Genomic DNA, 14,963 nt, shown 5'->3' on the forward strand with positions numbered 1-14,963 from the left:
CGCATAGAAATTGAGTTTCAACTAAAGTTCAATTTTGATTTGTATTTTCACAAAAGTATTGTACTATTGACAGTAGTGTTACAATATATGAGGTCTGTTCAAAAAATACGCAGACTGTTTGAATTGCACGGCTCCAGTTGGTTCCAGGGGAATCCGCTTGGTGTCGCTAGGTTTGCACAGATCAGCTGATTACGACGCCATTTCCCGATTGCAGATATCTTCATTTGTGTATTAGCTACGCGGTTTTAAGTGAAGTGCGATTTTTTCGTTTGGCGGATTTCAGAATGAATGACCTGAAGGAGCAACGACTTGCTGTGAAATTTTGTGTTAAACTTGGAAAATCTGCGACTGAAACTTTTGCTATGCTTAACACGGCTTACTGATGTTGCTATGAAGCGTACGGCATGTTTCAAGTGGCATGAACGTTTTAAGGATGGTCGACAGTCCATTGAAGATGATGAGCGTCCTGGACGTCCTTCCACGTCAACTGACGACCCACACGTCGACAAAATCAACACCCTGGTGCGGGCAAATCGACGTCTGACTGTCAGGAAGCTTGCTGAATAGTGTGGGATATCAGTTGGATCTTGTTACGAGATTTTGACCGAAAAATTGAAGATGCACCACGTTGCTGCGAAATTTGTGCCTCAGAACTTGTGAGTTTTTGGCCAAACACTCGATCACTCTTCTTCCCCACCCCCTCTACTCACCTGACCTTGCTCATTGCGATTTTTTCTTGTTCCCCAAATTCAAAAGACCCTTGAAAGGAAGAATATTTGAGACGATTCCCGAGATTAAGGCAAATGCGATGAAGGAGCTGGAGGACATTACAAAAGAAGCGTACCAGGACTGTTTCAACAAGTTGAAACACCGTTGGGATAAGTGTGTGCGTTGGGGAGGAGAGTACTTTGAAGGGGTCCCAGACCTGTAACTTCTAAATAAAGTACATTTTGTTTTATGACGTCAGTCCGCGTATGTTGTGAACAGACCTCGTATTATATAACCGGGCAGGTTATTTTGAATTTTTTTTCGTGAAAATAATACAAAATCCAGTTCACATAACGGTAACCAATTAGTTTCTTTCTTCCCTAATGTTTGGGTCCTTTATGGCTAGGTGGCTGGGGCGCTCGACTCATAATCTGAGTGTTGTGGGTTCCAATCCTTGTCACACCAAACATGCTCGCCCTTTCAGTCATGGGGGCGTTATAATGTTACGGTCAATCCCACTATCCGTTGGTGAAAGAGTCGCCTAAGAGTTGGCGGTAGGTTGTGATGACTAACTGCCTTCCTTCTAGTCTTACACTGCTAACTTCGGAACGACTAGCGCAGATAGCCCTTGTGTAATTTTGCTATATGGTAATACCACTTATGCACTTAAATCTGTAGGGCTAAGCTCACAAGTAACGTTTTCTCTTTCAATAGAAAATCACTTGTTATGGTATCATGACTAACGAAATATAAGGGTTGTTCTAGTAACTCAATACACGCTTAACATAGAATTGTAACAGGTAAGCTAAAAATAAGAAACTTTGGTTTTAATAACAGGTTTTGTAAAATTAAATCGGACGAAAATATTTGATATCTTGTATACTGTTTATCATTTTTCAATAAAACTTAAAAACGTATTAATACCCATACTAGTCGTTCTGAGATACATTTTTACTTTCAGTGGGTTTCTCGTCATTACGAAAAACCTGAAAATATTACACATAAATAAAATCATGAGATTTAACGCACCAGTTGTATTTACAGGTTTCCCCTTTTACCTCTTGTCTACAAAAGCGAAATAGAACATACATGGTCCTTCATTCGTGCTTCGAAATAGATAAGAACTTTTTCAATAACTTTTTATCGCAGAGATCAGCACGAGTGAGAAGGGATACATTTTTCTTGAAAATGGTGGTTAGGCTTAACGATTACAACGCAAAAAAACATTACTACAAGCGCTTTTTGATCTCTTACATTCTTCCATGGTTCTAGAAATTATTGTGTTACTGTTAATTAATAATATTAGTTAAAGATTTGCCCTTTAATTTTTGTTTAAGATGGGTAAAGGTTACAATAACTACATGTGCAAAAAACCCTTTCATCCTGGGTCAAAAGCAAACATCAAAAGGGTAGGTTTACTGTCATTGTCATTAATAATGGTAACTTGCTAATTGTATTTGTTTATTTAATTTTCAAAACTTTTTCGGTTTCATACTGTGTTATAGCTAATATTGTTTTTATTATGTATTATGTAATCTAAAGTTCAAACTTAGGTGTAACATAGTGAGTTGTATTATTACTATTAGTTACTAAGTAGTAATATTATTTTATTTTTAATAGTACTTTAAGTTTTGACTTCAAGTATTTTAAGAATATAATGATACTAATATAGTAATAATCATTACGTGTAGTATTAAGTGGTATTATTATAGTCGAACTTTAAACTATCTCTAGTGCCAGTAATATTCTAATAATAAGTATAACCCTAATTCTTCTTATAATGGCCTGGCATGGCCAGGTGGTTAAGGTGTTTAATTCGTAATATGAGGGTTGTGGGTTCAAATCCACATCAAACCAATTTTACAATGGAGTGTTATAATTTACTATCAATCTCATGGTTTGTTGGTAAAAGAGTAGCCAAAGAGTTGGTAGTGGGTGGTGATAACTAGCTAGCTCCCTTACCTCTGGTCTTACACTGTTAAATTAGGGAGGACTAGCACTGATAGCCCTCATGCAGCTTTGCACAAAATTTCAAAACACCTAAACTTTTTACACTATACTGCTTCAAGTACTTAATTGATTTGTTATTAATATATGTAAAAATTGTATTGAGACTGAGTGTGTTTGTAATGAAATAGTTAATTTTGCAACAATGAGATATAAAAATATTAAATTATTTTTGTATAAAGAATATACAGAACATTGTTGTGTGGTCTGGTAAAAACTATGCCTCCATGATTTCATACCTCAGAACATCACCATTATATATATATAACTTGAGGATAACAACAGACCTGTTCATTAATCTAGGCCATCCTATCCATTGTTATTAAATTCAAAAATAAAATGCTCAAAGCCACTGTTATAATTCAAATATTTATTAAGCTTTTCCTTAAACTCTTTTAAATAAATGCATCTACCACAGTTGAAGGTAACACATTTCGAAGGGCAACCCTCTTTTAGTAAAATAAAGCCAACTTGAAAGTGACTGCTACCTTACCAAACTTATATCCCATGTTGTTACAGGTATCACCCATTAAATATGACAAAAAATTTATACTTCAACATAATCAGTTACTTTAACTGCTTAAACACAAGCTTAAACAACTTGATCAGATCCCCTTCAAAAAACACTTTCTGAAATCGTAACCTATACTTTTAAGACAAACTTTTCACCCTAAATATCATTCAAGTAGCCCTCACCTGAACCCTTTCCAACAATACAGTGTCATTTCTAAGGTAGGGAAGCCTAATCTAAATATAGTACTCCAAATGCAGCTAAGCCAATGACATTAAACCTTTTTAGTCTTGTATTAAATATCATTAAATATAATTTCAAATGTTATTTACCTGACCACTACCAATAGCATGTTGCTTGGATAACTTAAAGAGACTGATCATCCAAAATAAGAAAATATTTTTTCTTTCATAAAACTGTTAGTTATTTCTGTCTTGTTTATACTTATAATTAATATTAGAACAACTCACATGCATTACTTTGCATTTATTAAAATTAGAGGTCATCTGCCATTTAATTTTTAACTCGAGTGATCTGAATCCTTTTGTAAAACAACAACAGCATCCTAACAACTAGCAACACTCAAGTTTGTTGGAAAATTTAAGTTCCTTCATCTATATCATTGATGTAAATCAGGAAGAACTAGGGTTCCAACTCTGATCCTGGAGGTACTATCTCACTTGTAATGTTAATTCAGTTTGACCAAACTCTATAACAACCTTCTTCCCTTCCATCTAGCCACTGTTGTATTCACTGAGTTCTTGTAGAAATCATTAGTTTTAATAAGCCATTTATATAGCACTTTCATAAATGCTTTCTAAAAATTCGTATACACCAAATTTTACACATTTACCATTATCTAAATACGCAGTATTTTTTTTCAAAAAATTGCAAAAGGCAAGATTTTTTCACAGTGAAATCACATTGACAATCTAACACAATCTGAAACTTTGTTAAATGACTACAAAGCATGTTTTACCACATTTTTAGAAACAGCCCCACTATTAATGAAAGATTAATAGGCCTGTAATTACTAGGACAGTTATCATCAATTTCCTTGAAAATGATGATAACATTAACTTTTGTGATGGGCTTGATATAATGTGCAGGGTTCATCTACACATTTGCACACTGTTTTAAGTATTTTTACTATAACTTTTGATACAGCATGTGCATCTTCAAAATTAGGTGGACTTTTAGTAAAGATTACAAGTATTTTGTAATTTAAAAATCAAATTTTTTAATGAAATATTTTTACTAAAGATTTGTGTGTAAAAATAGTCTAATTCGTTATTAGTCTGAGTTCAAAGTGATTTCATGTTATGATTAAGAAAACTATTCTTTGTATTAGAAATCTCAAGTATTATTTGCATAATCTCTAAAACTGCCTAAATACATTTCAAATGTTTGTGTTTAGTACATTTGTTATTTTCTGTGTTCTGACTATTTGGGGTCTGTTACTTGATCAACCTTATAACCATCATAAAAAAATTATGAAATAAATATAAATTATGCTTTTTTGTGCTAGAATGACTATGTACTATAACTTTAAAATACAAATGTTTAGTCCAAGTAGCTTATGTTTCATAATGCTATACTTTTATTTTTTTATAAGATGTATTTAGATTTTAAAAAATATGAATCTTTGAGCAGAATGAAGATGCAACCTACCTTCTTTATATCTTTGGTAGAAAGAACATAGTAGCCTTTTCACATATTAGAATGGCTGAAAAAACCACTAAAGGGAAATTTTAAGCTGTTGATTGGTTATTCACATGTCGTATTGATGTAAGTGTATATAAGAAACCATTCTCAAAAATGGTAAGAGGTGAATAGGGCCACTGTGTTTGATTCAGTACATAAGCCATATCTCAGCAAAATAAAAAGGTATTAGGTTATTTTAATTTAAATTCTAGCTTGATAGTATTAGTAATTTGAGTTCCCAATTTTTGTGAAACTATAGACTTAGCATTTTGACATCACAAACCTTTAATTTTAAAGTGTTGCATTCAACATAATGTGTGACTAACTAATCTGTATGTAGATGTGTTCTTTTTAATAAATTTTTTTTAATTAAGAAATTATTAAACTTATTTAACTTATTAAAATTTGAATTATAATCTACAATTTGATTGCAAAGTTTTGACATAAATTTATAAAATAGTTGTTCAATAAAAATTTGAATGCAAGTCAACAAATACGATAGACATGGTCTTTGACCTGTAACCCATCATAAAAGTTTAAAGCAACTTCCAATCCTTTGAACCTGCTCACTATTCAAGGGGAAATTATTATCTGGCCCTGAAGACTTATTGCTTTTTAAATTTCTCTGTCTTACTTTAACAAGTTGAGAATTAATGTTCTCTTGTTTGATATTATTTTGGAAAATCTTGTACTTGTTCAGAATGAAGAATATTGGTTAAACCTCCTTTAGTGAAAACTGAAGAACAGAGTAGAATTTGATGGTCCAATCATCTTGTAACTGTCGGTTACAAGATTTCTTTTACCATCCATCAAAGACCACAATCCTTTTGTAATATTTTGCTTACTCTTTAAATGTATTTTAAAAAATCCTTTTTGTTAATTTTTTATATTTTCATTCAACCTTATTTTTTTTGTATAGCATTTTTGATTTTCTAATTTCCTATTTGAACAACTATCTTGATCTTCAATAATATTCAGTCTTGCACCCTAGTAATCAATTTAAACATTGTAAATTTATACAGCTTTTCTTTAATTTTATCTTTCATATCTTTTATAAGCCAACCTGTTTTTTTAATGAGGAACATTTCTTGGAATCAAGAAAATATAAGAATTTATTTTAAAGGTTTTCCACATTATTTTGTTTGATTAATTCCATTGTGCAACTAAAAGTAGATAATTCTTGTCATATCCTTTCAAAATGTTATTTTAAACTTGTAACCAAAATCTCTTTCTAATCTCCAGAAGCAGTAAAGTATCAATTTAAAAATGCTGTTTACATTTCTGCACCACTAAGAGCTATTGCTTTCTGTGTAACTGTTGTGGAATTTCCTGCACGTGCCACAAGCCTTGAACAAACTCCCATCCCTACAAAGGTATACATGTTTTGCTCTAGCCTTTGATGTAACAGTTATAGTGGCCAACTCCCCACTAGTAGAAAGGCATTGATTTTATTTATTTATTTTATTCACCTTAATGCAACTTTGTTTTCTCTGGTTACCACATTTCTTCTTCAAGTTCCTTTCCTCACATATGCTACAAATTATATAATGAAAGAAGCCAGAGGCTCAGACATTCCTCTTTAAGTATTTTCACAAATTAACTAAATGACAACTGGAAGCAATTTATTTGTTCATAAATCTGACAGTTATTTTTCATGTTGCTCATTTAGTAGAAAACAGGCCTCCATGTGACAGGTATTAGGTTTTACTCTGTGGTAAGGCACTTTTGACATTGTGGATAATTTAGCTTTCATGACCTTATGAGCTGTGATGAACTTTCATGTAAACAAGTGATGAGTGTCCTTCTTTTGTACACCAGGTGATTGGTTGCCAACTGCCTTCTGTTTCCTAATTGTTTTGTTTCTCTGACTTCTGTAAAGCCTGCCTGTGGACAGGTTTTGTCAGCTCTTCATCCTCCAGCCTTGGTTTTTGATTCTTGTCTTCCTGATAAGGAATAGCTATTTCTTCCTTTTCTGTTTGCTATGCTCTTGAATCAAATGTGTGATATTCTGTCATTTTTACTTGTACATCATAATGTTTCTATTTTTACTTTTTGTACCTTCTGTTTGAAGTCCATGTGGTCCTCCATCTTTTTTGTTCTAATGATTTTTGTGAACTCATTGCTGAAACTTTAGGTCATAGCTCTTTATTTTCCTTCATCTTTCCTTCCAGCTATCTGTTTGTTACTGTTTTTCACTCTATTCATATACTTTCTGCACTCACCTCATTACTAAGGCTCTTCATTATCACCCAGTAGTTTTGAATGAGATACCTATATTTGTTTGCTACTTTACTTTCTATTTCTTTTTCTTTGTTTATTTTGACCACTTGTTTTGGGTGGGTGGGGGATTTTCTCCTCAATCAGGTGTCCATAGTCATTTCTCTTATGTTTGAGACCTCTGTCTTTGACAGTGTACCTGATTCTTTGGAATCTTGGCCTTTAGCTGCTCACCTGCAGTTTTGTATTGTTTCCTTGGTTTTCCACTAACTGGACCACAGGAGTCATGTTGTGATACATTTCTCTTATTCCTTGTGTTTTCACATTTGCTTACCATTCCCCTTCCTGCACAGCTAGCAATAACAGTGGTTCACCTTTGAAATAAATCATGGGCTTTGGTTTCACTGGTGACCATTTTTTCAACTTTACTCTCCTGTTTTATTTTTGTTTTTTTTTACTTTTCCAGTTATCCTAAAGCTCCTTCACATTCTTTTTGTTTTTTCTACTTTATCTTACTGCACCTCAGTCAGACCTTGATGCCTTCTTTGAGCAGTTACTCTCTCCCTTTATAAACCTGGGGCATAATCCTTTCTTGGTTGATGCTGATATTGATGGGAGGGGCCATTCAATTGTAGTGGATGTATACTTCTGCTCCCCTTTCAATTTTGCTTTCTGATGTCCAGGAAGTTGCTGATGCCCAGGACATTGCCAGTATTCTTGGCAAAAGCTTTTCTCATTTATCTAACACTTCTGTTTCATTTCCCACCTTCTTAGCCATCAAGACCACAGACAGAGTGATCACCTCTTTTCTTTTGGGCTTGCAAGACCTTCAATCATGCACATTGCATGGTCTTTTACCCATTTTTATTAAACATTTTTTAATGAACCAACGATTGCAGGTCAGTGTGGGTTCAACACTTTCCTGTTCTTTCTAACAGGAACTTGGAGTCTGTCAGGGCTGTGTCTTGAGTGTTACATATTTCATTCTAAAGATTAATGCTATCAGTGGACAACTCCCAACCTACAGTTGCAAACGATCTTTCGTGTCAGTCGTCAAGCTTGAGGTTTATTGAATGGTAGCAACAGGCTGCCCTCAATTGCTTACTGAAGTGGACTACAGCAAATGGTTTTACCTTTTCTCACTCCAAAACCATTTGCATGTACTTTTGTCACCAACAGGGTATTCACCCAGATCCTGAGCTGTCTCTGAGAAGATGTGCTTCCTGTGGTCCCTGAGGCAAAGTTCTTGGGTCTTATTTTTGACTGTAAGTTGAACTTTATTCCACACATCAAACAGCTATGTACCAAGTGTACAAGGGCACTAAATGTCATCTGTGCCCTCTCTTCCACCTTTTGGGGAGCTGATCGATGTTCTTTACTAAAAATGCCCTTATTTGATTGAAACCTAGACTACAAGTCTCTGGTCTAAAGCTCTGCCAGAACCTCAGCTGTTAAGAAGTTGGACCCTGTTCACCAACAGAAGCTTCGGCCTGCACAGGGACCTTCCACACTTCTCTAGTCCAGAGTTTGTACATTGAATTCAGTGAACCTCCTCTATACCTATTGTCATTTGCAAATATCTTTACTGTACGCATCAAAATTTTTATCCTTATCACAGCATCCCACCTGGTGTTGTATTTTCCTTCCTCAGTGGACCATGCTTTTTCAGAATAGATGGTCTGCCACTCTTTCTTTTGGCCATTAATCTCTTGTTCCTTGTATCATTGGCCCCTCAAGATGTATTTTGTAAGACAAAATAGAGACCTGTTATGGCTCAAATAGAGAGATAGAGCTTATAAATTCATATTGTTTATAGCAAGAACAGTGTCCCTGCTTGACACTACACATAATGCAGTTCTCGGTCTCAGGCATTTGCTATGTATTTTGCATTATGGAGATATGCTTAGATACAAGAATTGCTCAGATGTGATCCCTGTTGCTAAGTTCACTATGAAAGTGCAAAAGAACTATTTTTCTGCATGGATTTTGATGGATATATCAAAAGTGTTCAAGGAAAGTAACACCTGCAGAAAGAGAAAGCATCCACCTTTTATGAGATTACTTCATCATAAAGCTACTGAACTTTGAATCCATTGGCTACTTAGATGTCTATTTTGTTGCTAAAGGATCTAATTACATAAAATGTGATATTAATTCCTGTAATAAGTTGTAGCCATTTAGCATATGTATTAACAGCTGTGTTGACAGTTCAAGCAAGATGATGTGGTTCAAATCATGTGACACAAGTTGTTCCCATAGAGTAGTTTAAGGCTACTTAGAAACTGGAGAAAAGCTGGGTTGTTACCCAAGAATAATTCATGGAGATAGGGTTACAGAAAACAAGTATGTATACATATTTCAATATTTCTTTCCTTTCTTCAAATGCTAAACCACTATCAATATACATGGAGAGAACCAAAGGCTGTCTGTTCCTTCATAATAAACTCAGCAATGACAATCATATGTAAATGATTCTTAAACCTAAACATGCTTTTAATTGTACATTTTAAATGCTTAAGACCAAGAATCTCCTCCTGTCTAGTGAAAAGGTTAAAAATTGATGTTTTAAAATCAGATAATAATAGAATTGTGCAAGCTCAAGCCATCTGTTTGAGTTATGGTAGTTTTATGTTATTTAGAACACTTTGAAATAATGATTTAAATAACGTCTTGGGAAAAGAAAAATTAATAATTTCACTTAAGGAACTTTGTACTTGACCAGTGTAGTTTGTTGGATGTTTTGACTCTGTTTCTTGACTAAATGTGAACAAGCCTATATCAATGCCTATGTAAAAAGAAATGTGTAAAGTATATTGATTTTTTTTTTCAATTTAGACATGGATGGCAGAGCAGAGGACAGAGAATGAAAAGAAAAAACAAGAAGAACTCAGACAACAGTATGAGAAAGAACAAGACCTTTATAATAACAGGTTAGATCCCAAAACAGGCTTTATTGTTATCTACAATTTTTCCAAAATATGTTAAACATTTATTGACATGAAATGTCTTTGTTTTCAAACATTTTTATTTTTTTTAGTTTATTACTAACTGCTATATTTTATTACTGCATATCATTGATATTTGAAATTATCTGAAAAAACACCAACTTCTAGAATTTACTATACACACAGAAAGTGCAAATTATAACAAAATGTACAACTTAAAAAAGCTACCTTTTGAAACATTTTTATGATTCACATGTTCTTTAAAAATCTTAATACAAAGAAGAATTAAAGCATATAAATTGACTGTAATGGCTTATTAAGCATTTTACTCAGTGGCAGTTTGGTATTTGATCTTAGCTGCCAATAACCAAGATATTTTAACCATCAAATTACTGATATTTTAAAATACTGTCAACTTCTGATGTGCTCCACATATTTCATGTTTTTGCCTGTTAGAATATGTGTTATAAAGAAATGTCTAAATAAATTGGGCTAAAGCACTTGGTTCTTACGTACAATATGCAAGATATCTTGGCAGTAATTAATCCCAGAATTACAGTAATGGAGATTTTTTGTTTGGAGGTAGTGACTGTACTAATTTGCTGTGATGTACTGGATTTTTGTTATGAAAAATAAGACTGTTTAATAAGCACCATCTGTATTTTTAGAATAAACAACCAGCATGAATGATAGTTATTAGAAATACCTTTAAGTCAGTATTTTTCCTGACCAATGTTAAGATTCTTGGTTGTTTTGAATAAATGTGAAACAGTCCTGATTTGTGGCTGTTTGGAAAGAATTGTGAAAATGTTTGATATCCATATTGATTTGGCTTGTGTAAATGATCAATTTCTCCAAATCATAAAGAAAATAAACACTTTTTTCTTCTACTCTTCTCTCTCTCTTTTTATCTTTTCTCAAATGTGTATAGAGAAACAAGTTATACTATTACTGTACATGATTTTTGCATGAGGATAACCAGGCCTGTGTTAAAATAATGTTGCTCTTAGTAGTAGCATGTGTTTACATTCTCATTTTAAACTGAGATACCTTGTAGGATTTTAATATTTACAGTATTTTAACTCTTTTGCAATGGGAACAGTATAATATAAGTTCATTTACATATTTGCACTATAACTTTTCATATAACAAGTGTATCTTCACAAAACTTAATAGACTTTTGGTAAAGATTACAAGTTTTTTTTCCACAAAAAATCAGATTTTTATTGAAATATTTTACTAAAAATTTGTTTGTGAAAATAGTCTAGTTCATTACTTGTTTGTGAGCAAAGTGATTCTGTGTTGTGATTAAGAAAACTGTTTTCTGTCCCAAAAATCTCAATACATTTTAAACGTTTATTTTCAGTAAGACTCTGTTTCTTTCTATATTCTGATTATTTGGCGTCTATCACTTGGCCAACCTCATAACAATCATAAAAGAAAGTAAATAAATATAAATTATGCTTTATTCATGCTACAATGACTAACGTGAAAATACAAATTTTTAATCTAAGTAGCTTAAGTATCATAGTACTATATATCTATCTTTTATTATATTGACCTTTCATTCATGCCTAGCTAACATTGCATAACTTATATTTTATATTATTGTATATGTAACATGTGTACTCATGTTACATATACAATAATATAAAACTGACCTTTAGTCTTCCCTGTCTTGGCTGTGTTTTAGTGGACTTGTATTGTCTAATGTACGTGTATATAGATTATTACTATTTAGAAATAAATTATTGAACTTATTCTTAAAATATAGAATAATAAATCAAGAAGTAAAGCAAACAGTTATCTTTTCTTGGTACAACGTTTGTACTCTGTTGCTGCTGGACATAGGTTACTACATCTTTAAAAATTTGCACATGAAGCATATTTATATACATACAGTTGAATAACTAAAAAAATCATAAATAACCATACTGCAACCATAGAATTCCATTAATTTCTGAATCTTAGTGACTGAGATGTATTTAGATTTTAAAAAATGTGAAACATCAAGCGGACTGTGGACACAACCTATCTTCGTGAAGTCTTGGGTCGAAAGAATGAATTAGCTTTTTCACAGATTAAAATTGGGGGGAAAACTACTCTGGAGACATTCTAAGTTGTTGATTTTTTATTCACATGTCATATATTGAAGTAAGTATATATAAGGTACCATTTCAAAAAATGGAAGGAATTGAACAGAGCCACCATGTTTGATTCAGTACGTGAGCCTTATCTCAGCAAAATAAAAAGATATGATGCTTTTATGTTATATTCTAGCTTGTCAATATTAGTAGTTTGAGTTCATAATTTGTATGAATCTGTAGACTTGGTATTTTGACATCACAAACATCTCATTTTAAACAGTGATGCATTCAACATATCATGTGACTTGCTAAAATCTTTATTTAGATGTGTTCTTTTAATATTTACTTTTAAATTAGGAAAGTAACTAATATATAACATTAGAGTTTGAATTATAATTTACAATTTGATTCCAATCATATTGGCATAAATTCATAAAATAGTAGATCAATAAAATTTTGAATGAAAGTCAACAATTGTGATGACATGGCCTTTGATCTGTGACTCATTGTAAAATGGTTAATAGATTACATGAAAGGTGCATATATATGAGAGAGAGAGAAAGTGATAGACTATATGATCTTTGTAATTCATCAAGATTGAAATAAGTGTATCTTGCTGAAACATGATAATAAATTGGTCGACTTTAATGTATGACAAGTAATACCTGTTTATTTTATAGGGCACTGATCAGCAAAGAAAGTAAAGAAAAATTGGCTCTCAACTTTATGTATGAAGCACCACCAGGGGCAAAAAGAGGTAGATGAATTAGTTTTTCAAATAGTTATGCATATAGTCATGATAAGAGTCAACCGAAAATCACTAAACATTTAATTATTGTTTTAAGACTTTAAATAAAAAATGTACATTCATTAATTTTTATTCTCATCTACATGTATATTTACTTTAAATACATTTTAAAATGCATATAGTCATGATAAGAGTCAACCGAAAATCACTAAACATTTAATTATTGTTTTAAGACTTTAAATAAAAAATGTACATTCATTAATTTTTATTCTCATCTACATGTATATTTACTTTAAATACATTTTAAAATAAGTTTTAACCTGCTTTGTGACTTTATAGTAAAAGAAATTCTCTCAAAATCATATAATAGTTTATTAATTGACTTTGATTATGTGATAGCAGTGTAGGGAAGGGGGAATGCGTGGGCATGGTGTGCCTATACTCTTTGTAGCTAGAATGCTGTATCAACATTATTTCCAGCAAATCTCACCTCACACAGTTATGAGGTAGATTTTGTGTTTTAACACATCTTTATCTAGCACTGTATCACTGGTCTAGAATAAAGCTAAGTGTGAAAGCAGAATTATGGAAGAATTTTTTTAGGGGTACTGTCACAAATAAAAACAAACATTCTAAATCTTGTTCTCTGTTACTATTTCTGATACAGTCTTGCCTCCTACCACTTAAATTTATTTCAGTCTTCTATCTGCCCTGTAAGCAATGCTAAACATTTTTGCACTTAGCACATCAGTCTATATATTCCATCAGTTTTGTAACATTTTTGAATACGTACATATCATGTGAATATTCTCCACCAATAATATTGCACCACCAATACTGGTACAGACACCTTCCTCTTTTCTTCCCATTCAATCTGCAGTTTCTCATTTGGTACAATAGTGTTTAGGTGTGTGTTTTTTCACATGTGCTACCATTTACCAGTGTGCTTCTTTGCTGTTTTATTTTTTTTTCAGCAGTTTTATTTTACTGTGTTTGCATTCACATGTTTCAACATTTTGTATTTATTTCTTGTTACCAAATTGTAAGATATCTTATTAAGAATTTGTGATCTATGTATTTACTATAGGAGTGCCCATTACAGTTGAAACTGCTACTGGTATTACTTTCCACGAATTGGATTTATCTTAATCTACAGAGGATATACAGGTCTTAAATTGCCGAGAGCTAGATTTGTAAGCTCAACCAGCAATTTCATCTTCTTTTCATCATGGTGATGTTCTAAAAGAATACAATTAATGAGAAGACTATTTGTATATTCTTTTTAATCCGGTTCCTTCTTATTTTAGTCTATCACACTTCAACACCTCTTCAGGAGATTTTATCTTCCACCAGTTGCAGTGCTGCCACATCATTCACTTTGGTGGATAATTGTTCTTTTCCTTCTTTCTTGCAATTGCTTCCAGTTCTCACAGGGGATCTGTATTAAATTTTTTGGCATGTCACATCACACCTGGTTGATATACTTTTGGTAGGTGTAGCTTTGTCTTTACTCATAGAAGAATTAAGTAAACTGGTCAGAAATATTAAAGGAACAAGTATGTTTTCTTATATAATTTATCTCAGTCTATCAATGTTATCTTGGGGTATGGTAGCCCACTCGTCTACCCGGGCTTTTTGGAGTTCATGTACATTCTGAGGATGGTGCTGGTATTCACTAACATGCCTCGACAACATATCCCAACGATGTTCAATCGGATTTAAATCTGGAAATCTAGCGAACCACCCAAAAGTCTCTATTCCTTCCTTATCAAGGAGGACCATACACAGTCTTGCGACATGGGCTCATGTGTTAACTTGCATGAGAATGAACCCACTGCCAACAGTACCAGCAAAAGGCCTCACAATGAGTTCCAGAATTTTGTCTCTATATCACCGTGCGTTCAGAGTACCTCTGTCGAGTATGAGTAAGTCCGTGCAACCACCCAAGCATGTGCCTGCCCAGGCCATTACAGAACCTCCTCCATGAGCATCGACTTATACAACGTTACAGGCAGAAAATTGCTCTCTTTGGCATT

General features: G+C 32.9%; 1 protein-coding gene across 2 annotated transcripts in view; it reads left to right on the forward strand.

Annotated features, from left to right (window-relative positions):
• The first annotated feature begins 1,793 nt into the window (after window positions 1-1,793).
• The window catches only part of LOC143230302 (corepressor interacting with RBPJ 1), a 43,671-nt gene continuing 30,501 nt past the window's right edge, over window positions 1,794-14,963 (forward strand). For both annotated transcript variants that reach the window (XM_076463573.1, XM_076463574.1), the window contains exons 1-3: window positions 1,794-2,117; window positions 9,983-10,077; window positions 12,860-12,936. In XM_076463573.1, coding sequence (XP_076319688.1) covers window positions 12,910-12,936 — 27 coding nt within the window. In that variant the 5' untranslated portion in view covers window positions 1,794-2,117; window positions 9,983-10,077; window positions 12,860-12,909. The remainder of the gene's footprint in view (window positions 2,118-9,982; window positions 10,078-12,859; window positions 12,937-14,963) is intronic.

Source organism: Tachypleus tridentatus, chromosome 10 (genome assembly GCF_004210375.1).
Source record: "Tachypleus tridentatus isolate NWPU-2018 chromosome 10, ASM421037v1, whole genome shotgun sequence".
Lineage (NCBI taxonomy): Eukaryota > Metazoa > Arthropoda > Merostomata > Xiphosura > Limulidae > Tachypleus > Tachypleus tridentatus.